This window comes from Amaranthus tricolor, chromosome 14, assembly GCF_026212465.1.
Source record: "Amaranthus tricolor cultivar Red isolate AtriRed21 chromosome 14, ASM2621246v1, whole genome shotgun sequence".
NCBI lineage: Eukaryota > Viridiplantae > Streptophyta > Magnoliopsida > Caryophyllales > Amaranthaceae > Amaranthus > Amaranthus tricolor.
The window spans coordinates 7231711-7257148 of NC_080060.1; the positions used below are offsets into that span (position 1 = coordinate 7231711).

The window sequence follows — 25438 nt, forward strand, 5'->3', positions numbered from 1 at the left end:
TTTGCCTAATTATTTCTATCACTTTTATGCTGCATAATTTAAAAACTACTTAACATCACAATTCACAACAATTACTAACATAATATTATCAACAATAGTTAATTAAAGATGTTTAATACATTTTATAAGTCATTAGGTCCTTCCCATTGTTATATAGTTTTGAGATGTTATGTCATTGGCTAATCAATTAAGTGTGTATAACTCGTATTTCCCTGAAAACGTGCGTAAACCCATAGAGTATTCTCTCTCTAATATATAAATTATTTCAAGAGTTACTTGTGCTCAAAAACCTAGGATATCGTATACACTCTAACACGCCCTTTCAAAAGGCTAAACGTGTGGATTCATCACATACCCTCTTTATTCCTTGGGGTAGTTGAGATTCTAATACGCCCTCACTACAACAAATTTAAGTTTTTGCGACATTGGTTTTAGTGTAATAATTATTGATATTTATTTTAAGTTTCACTATAAAGTGATTTAGCGACACTTTATTTGGTCTTTGGTGACATATGTAATTGTTACCATAGTCTATAGTGGTATTTGTGAGAAATGTCACTAGATTCTTTGTCCCAAAAAGCTTTAGTGTGCTTTTTAATTATGCTGTTAAAGGGTCTAATAAATGTCACTAAATCCTCTATGTATACTATTAGAAATTTGAAATAGCGACATTTAAATTAAATATCGCTAAATATATCACACTAAAAACAAATTATGTTGTAGTGTCTTGTGATTCATCACACGTCCTTTCAAGATATGTTATATACTCTAACAATATGTGTAGTCTATTAACGTATCCGAATTGAAGATGAATTCTGAATTTAACGTTTCACGTTTCTGTGAATTCTTAGGTCCATTTTTTTCTCTAATAGTAATAAATTTTTGTGTCATATCTCATGTCCATTTAAATAGGGAAAATGCTTACCAATGGATGAACAAATTGGGTTGTTTGAACACACAATTACATCTCAATTGGCTACAATCTTGAATAAAACAGGAGAGCTCTCTCAATACTTATCAAAGTCTATGTTTCTTATAAGTATTGGTGCTAATGACTTTATCCAAAACTATTTTGATCCTCTTTATCTTTCAAGTAAACAATATAGTCACGCTCAATTCGCTCAACTCTTGGTTGATAAGTTTTCTCAACAACTTAAGGTAATGGTCACCTTATGCATAGTATTGCTTTTAAATTGTGTTGATCATTTTGTTAGTAAATTCTTTTTGTATTTTAATTACTTTAATGATCAAATAGTCAAGGGTTTCTATGGCCGCAATCTTATCTCTTTTTGATAACGATATTGGTCTACTGTCTTCTAGTTGTCACCAAACTCTAGTCGTCGCTTTTATGAGCGAGATATATTGGAAATGATGATGATAAATAACAGTCAAACATACCGCAAATGTAATTATATAACAGCATCAGAAAAACCTTAAAATATTACTTTTGTTGGGAAGGTTTATCCCACATTGATGTATTAAAAATGGTGTGCACACTTTGTAAGTCATTGGAGCCCTTCTTCCCATGGTCATATGATTTTGGAATGGTATCTTCTTGGCTTATGGAATGTGTGCAACTCGTATTATTCTGATAATATATAAGCTGATATTCACGTCCAACTTAATTTAACATCGTATCAGAGCCAAAGTGGTTCTTGGATTTGATGTGGCTCATATGTGAGGGGGAGTGTTGGATTGAATAGTTTGATCACTTGTTAAGAAGATCCCACATTACTAAAATAGTGGGTTCTGAACTTACATATAATGCTTGGTGGGTAATCCTCCTAACACCATATGGTTTTAGGATGATATCTTTTTGGCTTATGGAGTGTGTGCACCTCGTATTTTCCCAATAATATGTTGCCATTAAAAATAAGTCCAACCTAATTTAACATGGTATCAAAGCCAAAGATGGTTTTTGAATATGATGTTGCAAACATGTGAGGGGTAATGTTGGAAATAGTTCCCTTCCTTCCAAGGACATATGATTTTGGAATGGTATCTTCTTGTCTTATGGAGTGTATGCCCCTAGTATTTTTTCGATAATATGTTAGCATTCATAATAATTCTAGCCTAATTAAAAAAATGTAATTCATCGGTCATATGTTTCTTTCCTTAACATCTATAAATACAACTAGAACAAAAGACGCTACTTCAACTTATTTGAAAATTGCTTATACGTGTCACATTGTCGTAAAAATAAAACATTCTTCCAAAAATTCATCATCATAATTATAATTATCATGACCATGTATCACACGAAACTAACCTAGTTAATAATAGTTTAGAGGTGTTTGATATGCAGAGGTTGTATGATGTAGGTGTTAGAAAGATAATCATAATGGACATAGGTCCAATCGGTTGTCTACCAACTTTTACAAGAGCTCACAATGCAACATGTGATGAAGATATAAATGATGCCGTATCTCAGTTCAACAATCTCCTTTCTTCAACACTCCAAAAATTGGCTTCCAACCTACCTAACTCTCATTTTATCCTTGGGCGTGGTTATAATACTTTCTATGATGCCGTATTAAATCCTGCTAAATATGGTATGTATTAAGCGTTTTTAACCTTATATATGTGTAAAGAAAGCCCCAAAAAAATTTTGATATATACAACTTAGGTCTTCAACAAATTTTTGTTAGAGTATATAACATATTTCAGGTCTCAACCATTAACTTAAGTTTTTGGTTGAGTTGGTCTTTTTTGATATGGTATTAGAGACAGTGTGATAAGAGGTCACAGGTTCCAATCTCAACCACCCCGTCTTATTTAAAGTAGAATATTTAGTGTCAGGTATAAAGAGAGCATGTATAGTATTAACACTTCTAGTTTAAAGGGCTCTCATGTGAGGGCACGTGTTAGAGTATACTTCCTCCGTTCCATTATACTTGCTACATTTGACTTTTTACACAATCTAATGTGTTATTTTGTTCATTTTATATGTTGACTTATGCACTTCTAAAAATTATAAAAAGTTAATATTATGAAAGTATACGATTAGACGATTCGAACAAGATCCCACTGGACTATATTTTTACTTACATATTAGCCACAATATACAAAATAAGCTTGAATGATGAATAGTGCCCAAAACAAAATGTAACAAGTATTTCAGAACGGAGGAAGTATAACATATCTTAGGGCGTTAACTATTAGCTTAATCTTCTGATTGAGTTGGTTTCTTGACAACTTCAATTATTGGCTTTTTTGAATACTTCACAATGTTTTTGAACTGGTTGTTGTAGTCCTACATTTTAAGAGTCGGATGAGCATTTTATATTCAAAATACTTGACTTTCTCAAAGCCTTTAAAACCTCAACAATTGCTAATATTTTGAATATTGAATAAGAAAGATATATTTCTAAAACAAGCCAATATACATTCGAATTTATTCAAACCATAATAATTGGTATTCTATTCTTTTTAAAATTTAAACCAAAACTTTAAACTATCGATTAGAAAAGTAATCCAAAAACCCTTAACAAATTTTCTAATTTCTAGTAAGACTTGTTATATCTAAAGCTCATATGTTTAACATTAGGATTATTAATTAATAAGTTATCTAAAACAAGAACAAGCAATAAATTATCAAGATATTTAATTTTTTTAATAAACTTACCAAGATAGGATATATATTTAAATACAATAAACTTTAAAAACTTTGAATACAATATTTGATTAAATAGTACAATATATTTAAATACAATATTGATCATATAATGTATTTAATTGTAGGGATTCTTGATGTCAACAATCCATGTTGCACAACTTGGCTTAATGGAAAGTTGGCATGTGTTCCGATGTTAGATCCATGTCCAGATTCGAATAAACATTTATTTTGGGATGGATATCATCCTACGGAAGATGTCTATCGTTATTGGATATCTCAATGCATCCACGACTCTTCCTTTTGTTACCCAATGAATCTCGAGGAGCTTACAAGAGCGTAATGGTTGAGAATCGGGTCTTAATCTCAGTTAGGGTATATATTACTTTTTTCATTATAATCGTATGTTCATTTCTCGCTCTCCTATTTCTGGCTCTCTGATTCTCTCAACATATCTCAGAAAAAGAAAAGAAAAATGTGAATTCTTAATGACTACTTCTTATTGTTGATTTTGTAAGTTGTATTGATTACACAGCATGAGGCTATATTCGCAAAAACTGAATGGATACCAATTGTTTTGTCCGAATTATGTAGTTATGCTAAGTTGCCATATGTGGACAATATTGTATATAGGAGACCTACTATTATCTCTTATTGTCTAGTAGCTCGTCTTATATTTATATTTAATTCATGATAGTATAAACCACAAGATAATTTTGTCTAACTATAAGAGTCATAATGAAGACATGTTGCATACTAGTAGAAATCAACCTTCTAATATAATCTCAATTGTCATCTAGTAATTTATTTTCTCAAGTACAATGTTGTGTCGTGTTGTACCACCATCTATCACTTATATCTTGTATAGTTTTCACCAACTTTATAATAATATCCAACAATCATAAACAGACAACCCCTTGTCATAGATTTAGTTCCTAGGCAAGCTGCTTTATTTAGGTTATGCAACTACCTTCTGAACTTGTCATATCGATAACAACGTAAATATATACTGACAAAAGATTGACCTAGCTTGCTTCTTCTTATGAGAAGCACATTTGAAATGAAACCCAATTGAATTTGCTATTTTGTCGGTCCAAACATGCAATTCATCTAATAAATTAAAAGTCTATAACCTCGAAAAATTATCTACACCTGCAACACCAAAAGCCTCCAAGATTTCTTACATGAACAAATTAAATAAAATCAATAATAAATAAGTAATACTCCCTCCGAACCAAATAATTAGTCTCATTTCCTTGGGCAAGGATATTAAGGGTTGTGTGGGGTCCATTAAAAAGGTGGTAGTTGGGTATTTTTAAGTAATTGGATTAATTGTTAATGATTCCCTCCTTTTGCTTAATAAAGTAGATAAAATGAATTTTGGAGGGAAAATTGGGTTTCACATTGTTTGAGACTTAATTGAAATTAATACATTTCCGAAATTTTTATAATTAAACAACCATTAAACTACTTAATTTAAATTACAGAAAATTACATCAAATAAATTACAAAAACCGTCAAAATCATAAAATAAACTAAGTCTTGAATTCTTCCTTGATTTCTTCAACGTTTTTTGAACGGCAATTGAAAACGAGCAACCCTCTCCCCACATGCGCATGCGGATATTAAATCTTTCGTTGACTTCAGATTTATAAAAAAACAAACACGGTATGCATTTAGTGTTCAAAATTAATTAAATAACTACAAAAAATCTAAATGTTTTGATTTTGAAAAGAAGCCATCAATGACACTGGAAGAAAAATAAACTGATCAACAGAAGCCATCCATGAAACTGGAAGATTGTAACACTGATGAAAAGAAGCCAACAATGAAACTGGAAGATAAATACAGTAATAAAAAGAAGCCATCAATCCAATGAGTTGACAATTAGTAACACAGTAAAGGGAAAACAAAAAATTAAGTGGAATGGCGCCAAACTTAAAAAAAATTGCGCCCATACAACAACAAAAACCACCAAGCATCAGTAAATGTATATAAGACAGCATTAAGTGAAGATATCAGCAGCTTCAATTAATTTCCACCACCTTCAATTAAGTATATACAATGGGTAAAAAAAAAAGATGTAGATAATTTTACTAAGACTCAAATAATGCATGAGCTTTTAACGTCACTAAACAGTAATGGGAAGCCACAACATGGGTTCATCAATGAAATTGCGAAGAAGTATGATTTGCATAGGAGGACAATCGGAAGGATATGGAGACAGATTCAGGATCAAAAAAAAATGAAGTTCCAATTAATGTCAACAATAAGAAGACATGGACCAAAGGAAGGGCATCAATCCCCTTTGATGAAAACAAATTCAAATCAATTGAAAAAGTGAAGAAGACAACTTTAAGATCACTGTCAAGGGCCATGGGAGTTAGCCACACCACAGTATGCAGATGAAAAAAAAAGGTACTTTCGAAAGCACACCAACGCAATCAAACCGTTACTTACAGACAAAAATAAACTCGACAGGTTAATTTTTTGTCTTAGTAGTTGCATTTTAGATGAGAAAACAAGCAACTTCACATTTAATGAAATGTCAAATGTAGTCCACATTGATGAAAAGTTGTTTTATATTACAAGGACACAACAAACATTTTATCTAACTCAAGATGAAATAGAGCCACATAGAGAAATCTAATCTAAAAGATTTATCCCCAAGATCATGTTTATGTGTGCCGTTGCAAGACCAATCTTTTCTAGTGAAGGTGAGATGATTTTTGATGGAAAGATAGGCATTTTTCCTTTCACACATGAAGTGGCAGCACAAAGGAGTTCAAAAAACAGGAAAAGAGGAGAGCCAGAGACCAAACCAATACAATCAATCACTAAAGATCACACAAGAGACATGATTGTGCACAAGATACTACCAGCAATTAGAATTAAATGGCCACCACATTTAAGCAAAACAATTTTCATTCAACAGGAAAATGCTAAACCACACATTTTAGATGATGATGAGGTGTTTAGAGAGGTGGCAACACTTGATGGATTTAACTTCCACTTAGTGCAACAATCTCCTAACTCACCGGATATGAATGTGCTTGACTTAGGGTTCTTTAGGTCAATACAATCTTTACAGCATCAAAAATCAGCATACAACTATGCACAATTAGTTAACGCAGTGACTACAGCATTTGACAATCTGACACCAAATGCACTAAAGAATGTATGGATCACACTACAGGCATGTAAAATTGAGGTTATTAAGAAACTAAGTGGTATGGATTATGACATTCCACACATGAGCAAAGCAAAACTTGAAAAGGGAAGGGAGACTCCCACATTGTTTGGGGGTACAGCAGGAAACAATTTACGAGGCACTAAGATATCTGGACACAAAGGTGGATGAAACTACATTTGAGGTCATTTTATTTTACTTGGGGATCAAAGACAAAGCAGTTTTCCATCAACTTCATTTAACAAGAGCAAACACAGAAGCAACAACAGAAGCAGCAACATATATTCCAGCAATAAATGAAGCAACAGCACCAACAAAAGACACAACTACATTAACAGAAGCAGCACCAGCATGAACACCAGGAACATGTAAATATGATACACATGAGTATACTTTTGGGTTACCTTTTGTACTCACTTTTGGGTTACATTGTTAGGTAAATGTTTAGGTCTAAACACGATGTAGAAATTAAATAGGGGAGATGTTTAGCCGTAAACATTTAGAACGAAATGTCATATAACAATTTATTGATGGCTTCAAAAACAAAATGAAAAACAAATTCATCTCAGAAAACAATTTGAACTCATCACAGATAACCCAAATCCCATACTAATTGCCTCCTACATCTGGTAAGAACATAGCCTCCTAAACATAATGTTTGGTGGCTTATGAACTGAAAACCCTAGATTGGTGGCAAAATGAATGGATTTAGGGATTTTGTAGCTATAATCAATTGTTTACCCTCAAAAAAAAAAAATCATAGGGCAACAAAAACAGAACACGAAAGACATGCATACCATACATACCACATAAACAAAATCATCATTAGTCATAGAGGAAAGATGTATCCATACGAGAAAATGGGCCTCGAACATCTATATCAGACAGCAATTCATCATCATCCAATGATTCTTCATCTGAGGAAGGGAACAAGTTCTCAATGTATAGATCTTGAAGATCCAGTTGTAAATCAAACATACCCTGTATTTCTTCATCTTCAGAAGTTATACTTCTTCCCCAGTTAGGATCCGTTTAATCAGAAGTCGTAGACGATGCAGGTAGGCGATTGTAGAAATCGAACCATGGGTTAGGAGATCCAATCGTAGGATCACTTTCTTGGGACGAAGACAAACAAGAAAGACAAGACGTTGGTGACGCCATGTTCGAAAAAACCCAGAAAAGTGAAGAAAAAACCCAGATTTAAAAAACCCCTAAAAGTATTAGGGTTTCGAAGAAGACGAAGATGGTGGAAAAAAATTGAAGATGAAGATAATAAACCGTAAACCAAGGTATTCTTGGGGATGAAGATGAAGATCATTGAAGAAGAGGAAGAGTTATACAGAGGTTGAGGATGAAGATGAGAGAGAGGGAGGGAGAGGTAGGGATTCCGAGTAAATAGGGGAATTATAAAAGGGAGGGAACGATTAAGATGATTGATGTTGGGTTATATTGTTAATTATTTTAGGTTAGTAGGGTTTACGGGGGTAAATTCGTAATTACGTGTGTGAACTAAGGGTATTTAAGTAAAAAAAGATTGCCAAAAATAGAAATGGGACTATTAAAAAGGTTTTGCCAAATAAGGAAATGGGACTATTTATTTGGTTCGGAGGGAGTATAAAACATTTTAAAAACGAGACAGTGGTGTCCGAAATTTTAAAAGACCATGTTAATAAAGATTTTAGAAATAAAGTTACCTCTTCTATATCTAGGTTTAATTCACCTTTCATATCGCTTGAATTAGTGTTTTTTGAAAATCAAAGTTTTTAGTTGTGTAAATGGAGATAATTTTTTAAGAGATGAAATGAAATTGTTAGAAAGATAAATACTAAGGACAAAAAAATTTTAAAAATAAAACCACCTTAAAAATGACACCATCAAATAATAAAACTTAAGGAAAAAGAAAAAAAGAATAATTCAATTTATTTTTAATTTTCTGTAAAAAAATTTAAAAAAAGTTAAATAACTATCACCCCACCCGGCCTCCCCACTGTCACCCTGTCCTCCCTCATCCCCTCGACACCTCCTCTTCCTCGCCATATCTTATCCCTCTCCCATTGTCATCTTGCTTTCCCTTCGCTTCTCCCACTCCTTACATGAGAGTTTGAAGGAAAAAATATAGCGAACAGATCATATATATACTAAAAAAAGATTAAAAGAAAAATTATTAATTATTGTCATCAAATAAAAATATAGCTGAACATAAAATTTCATGGCTAATGAACACCCCTAGTCATGACTAATTCTGATTGACTAAAGTATCTAATTTATGACATGGTTAGTGAATGAACATATTGATAATTCATCATATAGACTATAACATTTTATTAGTTTGAAGTACATTTTCAGTGAAATAACCCTCAAAATTTAGATTATTTTTTGTTAATTAATCAATAATCGTGATTAAGGGAAATTGTCAATAATAAATTGATTTTTGCTTGATCTAGTGAAAATAAACTCACTTTTTATTTATTTTTAAATAAACCCATCTAATAGGTATACAAGCAGCTCAAACATTTTATATTTAAAATAAAATTAGTTAAGTTAAACTTACACAGTAGATAACTAAATAAAAACTATATTTTTTATTAATTTTTAAGAAAAATAAAAATTAGGTCAGTGATGTGCTAGTTTGTAGAGCACATTTATCTCCTCATTGTAGTTTCGAGTCTCGCGTTTTAAATGCGTTTTACACACTTTACGCATGATTTTACCTTGTTCTTGTCTCCATGGTGTTTTGAGGTAATTTCGGGTATTTTCGGAGATTTCAAGGTATTTTACGTTGCGTACGAGACTTAGATGCTTTGATCGAAGATTAGACACGCGCACCGAAGTTTTCCCGAGCATTCCAAGTCTTCCTCAAGGTCCCCGCAAAGTCCGGAAGGCATCCAAAGCTTCAAAAGACGAAAATAGGCCAAGTAAAGAAACCATTCGGCCGAATCAAAGCTACATTCGGGCAAATGGGAAGTGATTGGGGCGAATGGGCTTAGAACTTCAAGGAGATGTGCTGAAACATGCTGGAAATGGCGAATGAAGCCCTATTCGGTCGAATGACACCTCAATTCGGCCGAATAGGGGTCTTTTTCTACACGACTTGTTTTCTTCGTAAGTTTATTCTCGAGGGCTTTTAGGGATTTTTACCCCTTTTGTTCCTTAGCTTATAAATACCCCCTTGTATCTGAATAAACCCCATGCCTAGTTTGAGTGCCTTTGTGCCTCATTTTAGAACATCAACTCCTTTAATGCTTTCTTTAGTTTTTGCCTTAATATGGATTTGTAGTTCTTCATTCATGCTTTCATTTACTTTCATGTCACTTCATTTATGTAAGTTTATTTCTTTAATGCTTTGATGTATTTATTGCTTTTTTCTAATGCTTCCCTTTAATGCTTTCATTTAATGCTTTCTTAGTTTAGATTTAATGCTTTCATGTTCTTCAATTCCTTTAATGCTTTCCTTGTTTATTGCTTTTACCTCTAGTATGTTAGAATAGTTTCTTTAGGGGTTTTAGGTTAGAGAAACCTTAGGTTTGGTCTTGTCTTCAATGTTTAGGATTAAGGTTGAGATTGATAATGGTTGTTGATAGATATTCGATTCGAATCTTGTCCTGCCATTCCTAGAGAGACATAGGGCGATTATAGGTCGTTCGTGTGGGTTATAGGGTCACCAACTTCCTCTCGATATCTAGAGTGTCTTGATTGATTATCATTCGAACTCCCTTGACCTAGCTTATCTTTATTTCCAATAAACCATCCTAGGGTGGACATAGTCTACTCCCCACTTGTCTTTCATTGTAGAGTTTCGCTTCTTCTTCTTGTTATTAGTTAAGTTCACCCACCAACCAACCTTCCATATAACCTTCCCACACCAAGTCTTTAGTCTAGCATCCCTTGTCCTTGTGGTTCGACCCCCGACTTACCATTACACTCGTTGTAGTAGTATCAGGGTGATTATAAATATTGTTTGTATAACTTGGTTCTTCGTATTAACGACGTGCTAGAAACCGGTTATCAGTCAGCCCATATCAAGTTATCTCATGGTGATACGGTCTTAATAAAAAATTTATCATTATTTATAATCATCTTCAAAGTTTTTTTTGTTAATTATACAATCAGAAATAAACAATAGTTAAGTTTATTTTTAGCAATTATATCGATTGGTGGGTTTATTTAAAAATAAATATTAATTAGATTTATTTTCAGCAGATTGAGTAAAAATTAATTTATTTTTGACAATTTCACCTTGTGATTATTAAATAGAAATAAAATAATTAAATAAATAAAATAAATAAATAATTAAATAAATAAATAAATTTGGTAATATTTTCCCAAAAAAATAGGAAACAAATCACCACTAGGTAACCTTAGTTAAGAATGGGCCCATCTTATCCCAAAAACAAAAGAACAATCCTTTTAAATCCCAAGTACCAAAACTTGTAAAGAATTTCCCGCAAAGCACATCATAGAAGCCCTAATTTTCCCGGGAAACTTAAGAGCCACTTCACCAACAGTTTATTTCTCTCACATGGTGTAGATCTTCTTACTATCATCTTCATCTCTTTTTCTCTCTCTTAAATCCCATCTAATTCCTTCTATCAAATCTAAATCTTCATCCTTTTTCTTCTTAAATCTTCTTCAATGGCGGAAGATCTCACTTCTCTTCCCCCATTACAATCTTCAAAACCACCATTACTTATCAACTACCCATCTAAAGTTGCTCGTCCTTCTCTTTCACTTGATAATATGGTAGATGGTCCAATTACCCCATCTCGCACCATCGATCGAATGATCAATTCACATCACTACCCTTCTCCTTCTAGAACCATCTTGAGTGATAGGTTTATTCCTTCTAGAAGTTCATCCAATTTCTCCCTTTTCAATGTTAGCCCTTCTTCTTCTTTTTCTTCTTCTCCTCAGAGTAATAAGCAACCCGATGGGACAAGAGAAGAATCTAACAGTACTTATACTTCCCTTCTTCGGGCGGCCCTTTTTGGGCCTGACGCTGGGTGCTTCTTCCCCGGTACTCCTGATAAAGGTCTACCTAACCGGAATATTTTCCGGTTTAAGTCCGAAACTAAACGGCCATTGCCCTCGTTGATGCCTTTCGGGCCTGATGATGCTCTTCCGGGTGTTACTTATAGACCGGCTAAGATTGCCAGGAAAGTACCCAGGTCACCTTATAAGGTAAAGTTCATTTTTTTCATTGTCAAATCATTGGTGTAATTTTGTTGTATTATTGAGTGTTTGATTGACTTTAAAAGTGTTTATTGATCTTGGGTATGGGTTAATTTTGTCTATTGTGAAGCAAATTAATGATTTACAGACTAAAAATCTAGAATTGGCTTTAATTTTATTTTGTCTGATTGTTGTATTGATTCTAGGTTTTAGGGCTTGAAGTGATTGATATTTAAGAAATTGCATCTTTGATGGTTGTTTCTTGTCATTTAGGTGGTTGGATTTGATTGGAAATCGGAATGTGGCATTATTTTCAGGGGATTGGTAGTTTTTTGAAGTTTTGTTAATGAAATTTTGATGATATTGATAATTTTCTGTATTAGGTATTGGATGCACCATCCTTGCAGGATGATTTTTATTTGAACTTGGTAGATTGGTCTTCGCACAATGTACTATCTGTGGGATTAGCAAATTGTGTATACTTGTGGAATGCTTGCAGTAGTAAGGTAAGTTGTGAATATTTCATCTTTTTTAGGCATATTTTTGTTTGTTTTGCGAATGATGAAGGATTCCATTATAGGGTTCTTTGTCTATGTTGGATGTTTTTCTTGTATGGAGTATTTTGATGATCTTTTTTGTGGCCTCAATCGGAATGTTGTATGTGTAGGTGACCAAATTATGTGACGTGGGTATCGATGACAGTGTTTGTTCAGTGGGATGGGCTCAACGTGGTACGCATTTGGCGGTTGGTACAAACAATGGCAAAGTTCAAGTAATAAATGCGTGTTTTAACTTGATCTTTTTGTTTCCGTTCAAAACATTTATGTCCAATTTTGACTTAATGACTATATATAGATTTATTTTACATAACAGTATTCATATCATTGATATGTGAAAATGCTTATTCAGATTTGGGATGTTTCTCGTTCTAAAAGGATTCGGACTATGGATGGTCATCGTTTGCGTGTGGGCGCTGTGGCGTGGAGTTCATCTGTGCTGGCTTCTGGTAGCCGAGATAAAAATATATTCCTTAGAGATGTACGTGCTCAGGAAGATTATGTCAGTAAATTAACTGGACACAAGTCAGAGGTTTGTATTGAAGTACTTCACTCTTAAGCATCCTGGTTTTGTTGCTCGTTCTAAATATAATTCTTTGACTTGTCTTACAGCCTTTGACGTTTTGTGACTTTCAATCTATGATGGGCTGATACGTTTCTTCCTCATAATAAACCTGATTATAACTAACTTTACTTTTAGGTTTGTGGTCTGAAGTGGTCATATGATAATCGTGAGCTAGCATCAGGAGGAAATGACAATAGAGTGAGTCTCTTAAGCTACATGTTTCTTGTATTAATTGTTTCAGCTTGTACCACAAATTACTAATAATGTGAGTTTTGTTCTTCAGCTTTTTGTGTGGAACCAACATTCCACTCAACCTGTATTAAGGTATTCTGAGCATACAGCGGCAGTTAAAGCAATTGCTTGGTCTCCCCACTTACATGGGCTTCTTGCATCAGGAGGTGGTACGGCTGATCGGTGCATCCGTTTTTGGAATACAACTACTAATTCACAGTTGGGATGTATGGACACTGGTAGCCAGGTTAGCTTTCCACATTTACTTTGCTCTTATATTAGTTCTATGCCATTTTACATGTACGTCATTTCTCTAAATAAATTTTTAGGTCAAGTATTTCTTCTCTTATCAGTGTTATTGAAGTGTTTTATGTAGTAACAGGTTTTCAAAGTTCAATATTCTAATAGATTTCAGTGTGCTTCATTTTGAACTTTGGCTAGCAGGTGTTAAAGCTTTATGTGTCTTTCAATAGGCGAACATTTCAGAAAATTTTCCTTTTTTACCATATCGCTTGGAAAGCCATCCTTTAGATTTATTGGCGATTTTTTTCTGTGTTAATTCAATAAATGGAAGCTTTATTATTAAAAACCAAGTTTTTCCGGCATTATATTGTGGGCTGTCACAGAATGGCCAGAGTTTCACATTATGAAGCGTCTAGGATGTAGATTTATGTAAAAGCCCTAGTAAATTATTTTATGCTATGAAACAGGATAACAATTTGCGCATGGTATGAAATAAATTTCACTGGTTCTCAATGGTCAAAAACTAGTATTGGTGCTAGCAAGGATTTGAGAAGCTATTAGAACATGTATAGATGATATTTACCACATAAAGGTCATTTTATATATACCTTTGTTTTTTTCTCAGCGGTTCTAAAGGAGAGGTAGTGACAAGGGAGGGGAGGGTGATAGGTGTTTTGTTAGAAATATCTGATGATACTCCTGTTTTCTTGTACAGTATAGTGACCTCATTTGTGTTGTAAGGAGGAAATATGATCTAAGTTTCCATTATTAGCTTAATCAAAGGTTTTCAACTACATGGTTATTTTCCATAAGATTCTTGATAGATATGGATTGATATATAACACAAAGGAACCCATAAATCTTTTTTCAGAAAAAGTTGCATAATTTATTTGTTGTTAGCAACATAGCATGCACCTATGCACCTTAGAACAAACAGCCCTTTCAATGCAAATGGCAGATTGTAAGCTTAATGCCCTAGTTTAAATACCTGTAGATTATTGTCAATGCTCTTTTCATCTTAAGAACTACACATTTGAAATTTTCGTTGAGAACAAGATTAATGTGGGCTTAGATATAATTACGTGAAAGTGTGAGGATGCATCATGCTGAGTCAAACTAGAAGAAAGAATCAGGATGGAGAAAGAGAAGGTTTAATGTGACTGTGAATGGGAAGTTTTGGAAACATCATTGAAGATATTGCAGTATGGAGGGAGTAAAGTGGAAATAAGAAACAAAATTCACGCTCTATGATGGAGTAAATGAGGAGAAAACTACTATTATGAAGAAGACATTATGGTCAGGACAGTTAATAGTGTTAAAAAATTTATATTTTCGGATTTGAATGGGCCCTTTAAAGAAAATAATCCCAGGATATCATGGTTGTAGATTATATCCGTAAAAATTTCAATATGAGGTATCATTGTGATGGAAAAAAATCATTAAATGCAAGAGAAGACTTATGTTTCTTTCCTTCAACTCTTACTCTACCTTGTATATTGCTCTTCCGTCATCTCACCTCTCTTCATCCCGACTAACACCATATTTCTTCTCTTTGTTTCTCCTTGTCACTCTGACAAGATGCAACAAATTTTGCCTTGCCCTCCATCAAAAATCCCCTATGACAAGTTGCCTTCTTGATGGTATTTTTCACCTCTATGAAGGGGTACAAACCTCCTTTCTTTCCTGAAAGAGGTCAATAACATGTTATTTCCCTATCACTTGGTTCATGAGCATGAGAAAAGAAATAAGGATGTATACCTTTACGCTATATTTGGATAGAGGGAAATGGAGGGAAAAGAAGGAGAGAGATTCGGAGGGATGGAGGGAAAATATAGACAATTTTTGTTAAGAATACAATCTCCATTTTTGTTAAGAATACAATCTCTCCATTAGTGGAAAGATCTGGAGGGAAAACACTCAATTTCCTTTCTTTTTCCTTCACTTCTACACAAACAAGGTGTACTCCCCTTTCTTACCCCTCTCCTTCCTTTCCCTTCCTTTCCTTCCCCTTTCCTTTCTTTCTTTTCTCTCCTAATTTGCTATCCAAACACATTGTTAAGGTTGGACCATTAGAGGCTGAGAGAAAACATGATGCAACACCTCAAACTACAATTTTACTTTCTCTATTTGTATTCCTTGGTGAATTACATGATAAACTCAAGATTTTTTTGCATTATTCTTTTATTTTCTATTCTTCATGGAAGCAAAGTTTACATAATTATTTGTACATTGGCTTGTACTTGGAACATACATTTCTTTTTGACGGAAGTATTAGATAGAAATTGCAAGCTTAAGATATGTTTAATGACCACTCTTTAAAACTACTGTGTTTTCTACTTGATCAGGATAATTGATGACGGAAATGAAGTAGGATTTTATGGGAAAAGTATCCTCTGAAATCTTGGATTTTGTGTATTAATCTCACCTCATCCTGAGGCCATATGGTGTCATAAATGGTTTAATAGGGGTAATATAGGAATTACTTAGTAAATAATAACTGGTGATTAGTTAATTGGAGGAATAAGATTTAGAGAGAAAGGAGTATAAATAGGAGAACGGTAGGAGAATTCATGTATTCATTTTGTGATTGATTTGGCATGAGTTGCTTGACTCATATTGGAGAGCTACAAGCCTCTCGAAAGCTTGTATTATGATTGTAATCTTTTTAGGTTACATTTCATCGTACGATTTGCATTTACATTCAATTACACATTCATTTATCTACATTCTTGATTTGACATTGAAGTTCATCTATTCACACATTTCTCTATCATTGTTGCTTTACTTTACTACTAATACTACCTATTAGCTTTTCTAAATCATCCATGGCTATTACAGTCTATAACACCTTGTGAAAAAATTTCATGAATATGGACTGGAGACTAAAAGAGTACTCATTAAGTTACCAGATTCTTTCTTTATGTATCTCCATACGTTGTTATTTGTTTCTCCTTTTCCATCCATTGATCTTTTCTTTTTCATCATCTAGCTTACCATCACATCCATCTCTTTTTTTCTTCGTCACCATTATTAACTTAAACAACTTGGTTCGCATTTAGATGAACCCATGTATGTCATTCCTTGCTACCTTTAAGGGATCCCAATCTTTCTCCTCAACTTGTTTTGAAACGAAATGATCCATGACTTGATTCTTAGCCAAAGGAAAAGACAAGAGAAAACAGAAACAGCAAGTCTCTTGAGAGACCGTCTCTTTGAGAGACGTATCTCAAGCTCAATCCATTAAAGATTAATGTCTACTTATCGTATTCTTAATGCCTACTTACATTATCCTTAATGCTTACTTACCGTATCTTTAATGGCTACTTTCAATATTTTAAATGTCGACTTGCATAATTCTTAATGTCAATTTACAATATTTTAAAAAATATATAATGCATCGACTCAATTAGAGATCTTCTCTCAAAGAGACCGTCTCTCACAAGAATTTGTGAAACAGAAATGCGAATATGGAAACTTTGCTGAGGCTGGGTGCCAGTTTGCTATGATTTTTCTGAACTCCTTGAAAATATCACTTTGAAACTTCACTTATAAAACAAGATAGAGAAGTGGAGACAGAGTGAGCTGCAAGTTTTAAAATGTAGTGTGTTAGTATTGGCTGCAACTTGGCCTTTTTGGTGTATTCGAGTAAAGGGGATCCACTTTCAAATTTCAAACTCATGTCTTTTTTTTATATGAACTCTGATCTTTCTTGCTTGATGCTGTTCATATATATATTTCAGATAAAATGCATAGATCCTTACAATATTTTCTGCTTTTGTTTGTGTCCTCTCACCTCCGTTAGAAGCCCAAATACGATTGTCTGTGTTCTCTATCATTTTCACAATATCTATTGTATACCTAAAAAAACAGTAATTATTGTGCATTACAGCCTGATCTTGGGCTGTTAATTTTCCACAGATTGATTTCATTTCTGATCTATGCATTACAATAGTTTCAATGATTTAGCAATATCTATTATGCAGGTTTGTAATCTTGTGTGGTCCAAAAATGTCAATGAACTTGTAAGCACACATGGTTACTCCCAAAACCAAATAATTGTTTGGAGATATCCTACCATGTCAAAGGTATTTTTAATGCCATGTTCATCAACTTCTAATTTGATTGTGAATGCCACTCTACATTCTGAACTGTTCTTTGTTGTATCACAGCTGGCTACACTTACAGGCCATGCATATAGGGTTCTCTATCTTGCAGTTTCACCAGATGGACAGGTAATTTTTTACTGGCTAACTGTTTAAATGTGCAGGGGCTAAATTTGGATATACAAATTTGGCCATGTGTCAAGTCATTAATGCCATAGATTTTATTATATTTTTTGAAATCTTTTGATAATTTTTTGCTTCCAGAACATTGTAACTGGAGCCGGAGATGAAACACTCAGATTTTGGAGTGTCTTCCCGTCTTCAAAATCTCAGGTGAGCTATGCGATAGTTACTGTTTTCAATCAGTAGCAAATGAAGTTGTTTTCTTTGTTAGCACATTAACACTGAATGTTATGGGACTAATCAATTTTTCCCCATTGGATTGCTTTATGTGATCAAGACAAATTTTAAAGGCAAAATTGTCATTGATGAACCAAGTCCAACATTTGCTCGATCCCTTGAAAATAAACCCAATTTATTTTTTGATAAACCCACTTATTGGGTATAATTGCAGAAAATAAATTCACCTATTGTTTATTCCTAATTGATTGACTTACAAATTAGGTTTGAAGAAGGCTATAAACAATATGTGAATTTATTTTGAGCAATCATGTCCAATATGTGAGTTTATTTTCAGCGGATGAAGCAAAGATTGATTTATTATTAGCAGTTTTTCCTTTCTTGAATGAAGATACATTCGATAATTGTTCGGCCAATTCATTGGAAATACCTGTCTAATCAACTTTACAAAAATAAAATAAGGGAGAAGCCACAACTATGAAGCTCATAATAGAGTTGTATCTCCTCCCTCTATTTTCATTATTCCGTCTCCTCTCTGTTCTCTGTTCTCCTCTCCTTTGTTTCTGCTTGTTATTTTCTTCAATTGTGGCTGAAATCAGGTTCATGCATCATGACATTGAATGTGGGGAGATTTGAGTATGGATAGATCAATATCTGCCAGAAATTGAAAATATTAGTTTCAGATGAAATTTATGATGGATCTAGTTGAATTAAACAGAGCATCTTGGGAATTAGGCCTTTTAGGAGTCTTCATTCTTTACAACATGGGAGTTTTAGTTAAGTTCTGCTTTTAAGTCTCAAATCTAAGGTGTTGAATTTGAGCCCAGCAGGCCAGAACCAGTAATAATTTAACTTGCAATGTTTGTTATGGTTTGGTGGTTTATTATTTTGGGGATAAGTCACAGCATACGAGTTCTTTTTATATTTGCTGACAGTAAGCGGGTCTTATTTGATTTGATTTGTACTTCATATGCTCTTATTACCGGTCTATTTTTGGAGTTTATAAATGAGCCATATAGTTGATGATTGTATGGATGCAAGTTAGATGTTTCATGATGCTATGAATTTTGAAGTTTTTGGTATTTCAAACTTTTCATCATTTATTTGAGATTTAGTAAATTACAACTTTTTATATTTGATCGAGTTAAATTGGGTTTTATTGTTTGATTTGGTTTTTTAAGAGTGTAATTCGGTTTGTTTTCATTTAGTTTAGTAAACTTTTTGTTTTGATTTGGATTTAAAAATTAGAAATCAATTTTAGTTTGGTTGATTTTGTTTGAACCAAACCAAAAAACAAACATACACCCTGCCAAATAGCATATTTTTTCGTTAACTTTTCATTATATATATATTTTAGAAAACACAAATTCTAATGTTAGACGATTCTACTATGAGACGTTGTTCATACATGGGCTAAATAGCTTTAACTAAACAATTATTAGAATATGGGCTATTGTTTTGAGGTCGTTACAGTCTCGCACATCAAATTTTTTTAGTCCTTTAGAAAATAAAATTTAAAGTTCACATTAAAGCTTATAGATTTTATGAATCGGTAAGGTTACCTCCACAAACATGATATTTGAAAAAAAAAATTTATATGGTTGTTGGTTACGAAAAGTTTTTGACAAATTATTTCAAATTCTTTTTTTATTGCCACTGCCTTGCCGATATCATCTCACTTCATTCTGCTACCATCCCTTATCAATCCTTTGTGTTGGGTGCGGCAGCATGGATGTACTTTAGCCATACCATGAGTTATAGTATCATATCATTCTGTTATGTGTTTAATGAAGTTTGCCAGTGTTTCTATTTTCCACTGTTTCTATATCTAAATATGACTGATGTATGCATGCAGAACACGGACACTGAGGTTGGATTTCACTCTCTTGGAAGAACGCGAATTCGATAGACATGTATACCTATCCGGCTGCTCCTACTTTCGCTGTATGCTTAAACAGTGTATTGATCAGCAACAAGAGACCTCTCGTCTCTTCAAATTCTACATACAAGGTTTCATAAGAAATGAAGAATGCCGACAAATAGTTCTGCTTCTGGCTAGTCATGCAATGTTTGCCAAACGCCTGAGTGGCTCTTATATTTTTAGTTAAATGTATAGAAATGGGAATCAAAGATTTTGTTGTAGTAGTATGTGTAAAATGCTCTTATATTTTTAGTTAAATGTATAGAAATGGGAGTTACTATGTTTATAAGGGGGCGCATTATGCATTGTTGTAGTTAACAAAATTACATAATCCTGTGTAAATAAAACAGTCATTCTGTTGTGCTTTTTGTCATGTCATATTTTATGCATATATATATCCCCGTTGGTTCATATATCATCATTATGTTGTGTATCCCTTGAGATTCTATGTTATTTGTATCGAGTTGCGAGTTTAAAATGTTTTTAGGTGTTTCATCCTTGTTGCACGTGTCATGCCATTTTCGAGCCATTGGAACTCTAAGGAAGAACCAAAGAGCTTGTGCAAAGCATTGTCAATGGTTCAAAGCATTTGTAAAGGAGAAGAGATGAAAACTGTGGAGAAAAGGCCAAACGGCATCTTTCTAGGCCTCAGGCTAAATAGCTTGATCGGCAAGCTCCCTCAAATTGACAAAGTTTAACGTGCTTGTTGCTAAGCAATCCAAGTCGATCGGGCAACCGCGAATTTTCATTGCCCAAGCCTTCGCCAACGACATGCACGAGCCATAGGCCCTCTCTCAAAATATACTAAAGTGACACAATATAAACACGACTTATCCAACTTCAACTTTTACTATAGAGAACACGTAAATTAAAGGACTGAAAATTTACTAAAGTGACATCATATAACATTAAATTTCACATCACATTTCACTACACAATAATTTGTATTTGAATTTGAAAGCATTAAATTTGCTTGGTGGCACTCTAAAAACCATTCAACATATTTACAAAAGTCGAAAATCCTAAACATAATACCTAAACCAACAGGCATGGACCCAGGACCATGACTGATTTTGACAAAAATAGAAACCTCTAGGCTCCAAGATGTGGGACCAGCTTCCTTTGTTCTACACATTTCTTGGCAGTACTAAATATAATTACCAAGAATGTAATTGGTCTATGTAATCATGTTATATACAAATAAAATCAAGATTAATGAAATTATTTTTAGTGGGACCCAGTCGACGGAATCGACACATCATCAGGAAGCTGTTCTTGCTTCTGCTGTTCATCTGTTTGTGATAGTGAAGGAGTCCACGGAATCAAAGTTGTAGGTGGATAACAACAACTGCATGGTTCCGTGCAAGGCTCTATCATTTCCCATTTTGAGTTCCTTGTTATTTCTGCTTCTTCATCTTGATCTTGATTCTTGTTCATCATCATCATCTGGTTGTTCTTAGTTTTTGAAGTGGGGTCCATAGCTTCCTTTAGTGGGCCCCAACACTCTACTTTGTTAAAATCTGGAATATTTGAATGGAAATATACCCATACTAAAGCATCCTCTAATTCTGGATAGTTCATGAACAAGTTTTGGTCTCCATGCACAAATGCATTCAGTACCTGTCTCATTTCAACACAACCTTATTCTATTTAGAATTTAGTAATAATAACATATTGTAATAAGACCTATCAGAAGTGAAATTGAGGCTCAACCAAAAATAGTTCTAAATAGATTTCCAAAGTTAGTCTTTACTTAAATAACAATGGCAACAAGTTTGTGGATTAATATATAAAGGGCTCGGAAAACTTGAGCAAGAAATGTGAGGCTGCAAATCGAGTGAAATTGAGGCTCAGGAATTAAAGAACAATCTTATCAGTCGAATTCAATCCAGAAACTCATCGTCATATTCTTCCCAGTTTTTCTCTACCCTTTGAATCTGTTACCAGTGATGAACAGTAACAAATTAGGAGAATGGGTCATTCACTTATTCTTTTAACCATTCCAACCAACAATTAAGGGATATAGTTAACTCGTTACCATTCCCAAAACTTGGTTTTTATCTACCAAACAACTCTTTAGTTGAGTACGCAACTTCACTGGCTCATTTGTAAAGAAAACATGAGGAATCACATTCATCTGGAAATTGACCGAATCAAAAAAAACCCTTATAATTAGTCAATAGTTTTAAGTGCATCAATATTGAGCCACCAAATAGACCAAGCTTGACCATGGCTCCAAGTCCAACATGTAGGCATGCCTTTTTATGCCCAACGTTGAGGAAAAGTGGAAGAGTTTATGATGGGTCTGCTTTGAGTGGGATTGAGGCCAAGTTGCATCATATTAAGCGTAGACTATAGATCCTCCATACTGCTCATTTTGCAGCAGCTGTTCTAACATTAGTAAGTGGAAGGCGAAGCTTAATCTTGAGGATAAAAATTGTCCATAGCCTAAATGATCTTGCGCTTCTTGCAGTGGAAACATAATGTAGATCTCAGCTTTGAACCTTGAAGAAAGGAATTAGGCCCAAAAAGCCAGGATTTCGTGGATTAATCTTGGAGATGAAAATAAAACTTTTTTTCCAAAATTTTACCAAATAAACTCTGGCGTGGTTCATAATTGTATTGATGTTGATTGATGACCATGGTACCATTCTTTCAGACCAAAAAAGATGTTGAGATTGAAATATGTAACTTTTTACTATAAGCTTCTAGGCTCGTCTATAAAAACCTTGGCTTAGACACTGTTGTGGTGACGTGTGACCCTCAACTCGATATGCAGGACATGAGGATGCATATTCAGCCTCTAACTGTAGATGAAGTGAAAGCTGGTCTTGATAGGATAGGTGGTAACAAAGCCCCAGAGATCGGTGCAACTTTTTAAAAGTGCAATTGGAGGCATTGTGAATTCCTTGGCTCAAATCTTCTACCTCCCAAAAACATTGTTGATAGGAATGGATGATCATTGCAGGTTTTTAATTTTGGCGGAGAAGGGTGCTAACTCCGGAAAGGCATTTATTTCCCGAGTTCAATTGCCTACCATACGTTAATGGGAGGGACAAAATTTGACAACGATTGTAGTCTGTAATAAGGTTTCCATTGTGAAGCATTTCTGGAATTTCATTGCAAAAAAAGATGAGTTGTGGGTGAAATGGGTTTATGCTTACTACATCAAAGGTACAGATCCCTTCACTCTTTCCCCTCCTATTTACACTTCTTGAATCTCGAAGAAAATTTTGCTAGGCCTAAAGCTTGTTTTCTTTTGTTGCTTGAGGAGAAATTGAACATCATGGACCTTTTCTTCCTTTGTGACAATGCAGTTGATATCAAAGTCAAAGTTTTCCATTTCCTTACATCGAGGCTAGAGAACAATAAGTTTGATGAAGTGGTACAATTTATGACAAAGATGAAAATGACGAAAACTGCGAAAGCAAAGCTCCTTTTTGCTGCTTGGTCTAAAATATGGTGTCATTTAGATGCAGCGAAACCAGTCACTTTAAAGGAAAGACTATTACATCAAAGATTTAGTGATACTACTATATTAAGAGTTGCTAGTGGTTTCCATAAATCATGGTTACATTAGAAATATTGTTTGCTCTGTTGGTCATGTTTTGGTTTCGCCCTCTTGTTTGGGTAATCGTTTGTTTTAGCTTTTCTAGCTCTAAGATTGTAATTGGCTTTTTCCTTTCAAATCTATTCATATATACTTGACAGAAAAGAAAAAGTACACATAAAACCTAAAAAAGACATAAAGTAGAGTACAATTATCCAAACACGACCCTAATATCAATGACTCAAATGACTACTATTGCCTCAATGCAAACATCGACTATACTCTTAGTTTATTAAATATTCTATTTGTAACGCCCCACTAAATTTGCTACATTTCTATTTGTGGACATGCACATATCCACAAACTCGATCTTTCTTTTCATCACATTCACACATTGTTTTCACCCATTTTTTTTGTTTTATTCTCCCACAAATTACCAAATAAAATTAATTTCATACCAAAATAAAATAGAAAAATCAGAGCACAGAAAATATCTTCTAATGGCCCATTGTAGCATCCATTTATTTCACATGCTATTATTTGATTTAAAAACCCCACTATATCACTGTCCTCCTGTCCTCCAAAAATACGCTCATATACCCAACATCACATGGAACAGATAAAAACAAATAAAGCTAAAGTCACTCTTTAGTCTTTACAAAATTCTGGCTTGAAAATAGCCACGAAGAAGTAATATAAACATGTACATGTTCCAAACTTCAAGTAAGGAAGTAGGAACACTGTACCAACTTGCCGAATTTCACATGTCCAAGAATTTGAAAATTATTGCTCAAACCTTTTTCATTCTGCAATTCTTCATTTATAAATTTGTAATTGAAATCTATAATTAAAATGAATTACTTACTTCAAAACACGACCCTAAAGAAGTATAAAGAGAAAGAGATGTAGAGATTACCACAGGGAGTTCCTTGCAAAAGATGTAGTGACGCAAAGGAGCAAACAAGTTCAAAAAGAAATGGCCACCACTTATATGACAATGAACATGTAAAGACATCTTTCCTTTCACTTTCTTCCACTCTGCAACCACCTCGTCTCTATAAAATTTATTGGCCCATCCCTGTAGCTGCAAACCCAAATTCAATGTCAATCAATTTGTTGGAACAAAATTGATTTACACAAGACACTGTAATTGTACAACTACGACTACGAGACAGCTATTTCTATTTAAATGGCTAATAAGATCAAAGAAATGGTAACCTGAGAATTGTTTATAGTTTGAGAGACAGCCAAAGTGAGGTTCGCGGTGAAATCGCTATGAGTAAGAGTATAAGTTCTGGGCAGCTTTGGAGGGTGTTTTTCTTCATCCGTTCCCAATAACAACACTTTCAACTTTGATGCTTCAAATATTGCTGGCCCAAACAATCTCATCACCTAGTTAATAATACTTCATAGTTAGTCGCAAAAACCCTAAAATCAATCAATTTATCCTGTTTTCCCACCAAAAAAAGGGGAAAAAAGGAAAACTTACAGGAAAATTAAATTGCGATTTCTTAGAAGGAGATCTGCTGCTTGTAGAGGGAAAAGGAGAGAATTTACCATCATGAATTGAAGGTTTTAACTTGGATGGAAGTAACATAGAGGCAGTAAGAGCGGTCATCATTAAAAAAACTATTCTATTATGATTATTTATACTCAAATTTGAAGATTTGAATGTGGTAGAACAGATTCAACAGAATATATTAAGATTTGAGTATTTGTAGCAGAGGAATCTTGAAAAAATGTATATAAAGAATCATTGGTAGACTGGTTTTGAAAGGAAGGAAAAGGAAGAAAATGAAAAAAATGCGTGTAGAGTAGGGACAAAAGTACTTCTAGTTCTATGGTATTCTCTTGAGGAGAGGTTCATTCAGTCCATTTGGTTGATTTTATATTAGGTGTGTTGAATCAGTATAAAATCGGGTTTTAAATGTATATT

General features: G+C 33.8%; 4 protein-coding genes across 4 annotated transcripts; 3 read left to right on the forward strand and 1 right to left on the reverse strand.

Annotated features, from left to right (window-relative positions):
• The first annotated feature begins 906 nt into the window (after positions 1 to 906).
• On the forward strand, positions 907 to 4128 carry LOC130800519 (GDSL esterase/lipase At1g33811-like). The gene is made up of 3 exons (XM_057664104.1): positions 907 to 1158; positions 2306 to 2552; positions 3742 to 4128. The coding sequence occupies exons 1-3, from the start codon at positions 928 to 930 to the stop codon at positions 3954 to 3956; spliced, it is 693 nt and encodes a 230-aa protein (XP_057520087.1). The 5' UTR covers positions 907 to 927; the 3' UTR covers positions 3957 to 4128.
• A 2159-nt stretch (positions 4129 to 6287) lies between these two features.
• Positions 6288 to 6974, forward strand: LOC130799236 (uncharacterized). The gene has a single exon (XM_057662342.1). The coding sequence runs from the start codon at positions 6288 to 6290 to the stop codon at positions 6972 to 6974; it is 687 nt and encodes a 228-aa protein (XP_057518325.1).
• A 4282-nt stretch (positions 6975 to 11256) lies between these two features.
• On the forward strand, positions 11257 to 20370 carry LOC130800520 (B-type cell cycle switch protein ccs52A-like). The gene is made up of 10 exons (XM_057664105.1): positions 11257 to 11981; positions 12356 to 12478; positions 12640 to 12744; positions 12882 to 13061; positions 13230 to 13292; positions 13378 to 13572; positions 17552 to 17653; positions 17738 to 17800; positions 17936 to 18004; positions 19887 to 20370. Exons 1-10 carry the CDS (start codon positions 11436 to 11438, stop codon positions 19938 to 19940), a joined length of 1500 nt encoding a protein of 499 aa, XP_057520088.1. The 5' UTR covers positions 11257 to 11435; the 3' UTR covers positions 19941 to 20370.
• Positions 20371 to 20815: 445 nt separating this feature from the next.
• LOC130800522 (protein STAY-GREEN homolog, chloroplastic-like) lies at positions 20816 to 25350 on the reverse strand. The gene is made up of 4 exons (XM_057664110.1): positions 24992 to 25350; positions 24721 to 24894; positions 24419 to 24586; positions 20816 to 21572 (listed from the first exon to the last, which is right to left on the reverse strand). The coding sequence occupies exons 1-4, from the start codon at positions 25121 to 25123 to the stop codon at positions 21180 to 21182; spliced, it is 867 nt and encodes a 288-aa protein (XP_057520093.1). The 5' UTR covers positions 25124 to 25350; the 3' UTR covers positions 20816 to 21179.
• Between the last annotated feature and the right edge of the window lie 88 nt (positions 25351 to 25438).

What these genes read in the sequence shown, in the direction of transcription:
- LOC130800519 (XM_057664104.1), top strand. Translation starts at nt 928, where the DNA reads ATGGATGAACAAATTGGGTTGTTTGAACACACAATTACATCTCAATTG. An exon ending in AGTTTTCTCAACAACTTAAG is followed by an intron (nt 1,159 to 2,305) that starts GTAATGGTCACC and finishes TTTGATATGCAG; the next exon opens with AGGTTGTATGATGTAGGTGT. An exon ending in ATTAAATCCTGCTAAATATG is followed by an intron (nt 2,553 to 3,741) that starts GTATGTATTAAG and finishes ATTTAATTGTAG; the next exon opens with GGATTCTTGATGTCAACAAT.
- LOC130800522 (XM_057664110.1), bottom strand. Translation starts at nt 25,123, where the DNA reads ATGATGACCGCTCTTACTGCCTCTATGTTACTTCCATCCAAGTTAAAA. An exon ending in AATCGCAATTTAATTTTCCT is followed by an intron (nt 24,895 to 24,991) that starts GTAAGTTTTCCT and finishes ATTATTAACTAG; the next exon opens with GTGATGAGATTGTTTGGGCC. An exon ending in TTTGCAAGGAACTCCCTGTG is followed by an intron (nt 21,573 to 24,418) that starts GTAATCTCTACA and finishes GAAATGAGACAG; the next exon opens with GTACTGAATGCATTTGTGCA.
- LOC130799236 (XM_057662342.1), top strand. Translation starts at nt 6,288, where the DNA reads ATGTTTATGTGTGCCGTTGCAAGACCAATCTTTTCTAGTGAAGGTGAG.
- LOC130800520 (XM_057664105.1), top strand. Translation starts at nt 11,436, where the DNA reads ATGGCGGAAGATCTCACTTCTCTTCCCCCATTACAATCTTCAAAACCA. An exon ending in GGAATGCTTGCAGTAGTAAG is followed by an intron (nt 12,479 to 12,639) that starts GTAAGTTGTGAA and finishes TTGTATGTGTAG; the next exon opens with GTGACCAAATTATGTGACGT. An exon ending in TAACTGGACACAAGTCAGAG is followed by an intron (nt 13,062 to 13,229) that starts GTTTGTATTGAA and finishes CTTTACTTTTAG; the next exon opens with GTTTGTGGTCTGAAGTGGTC.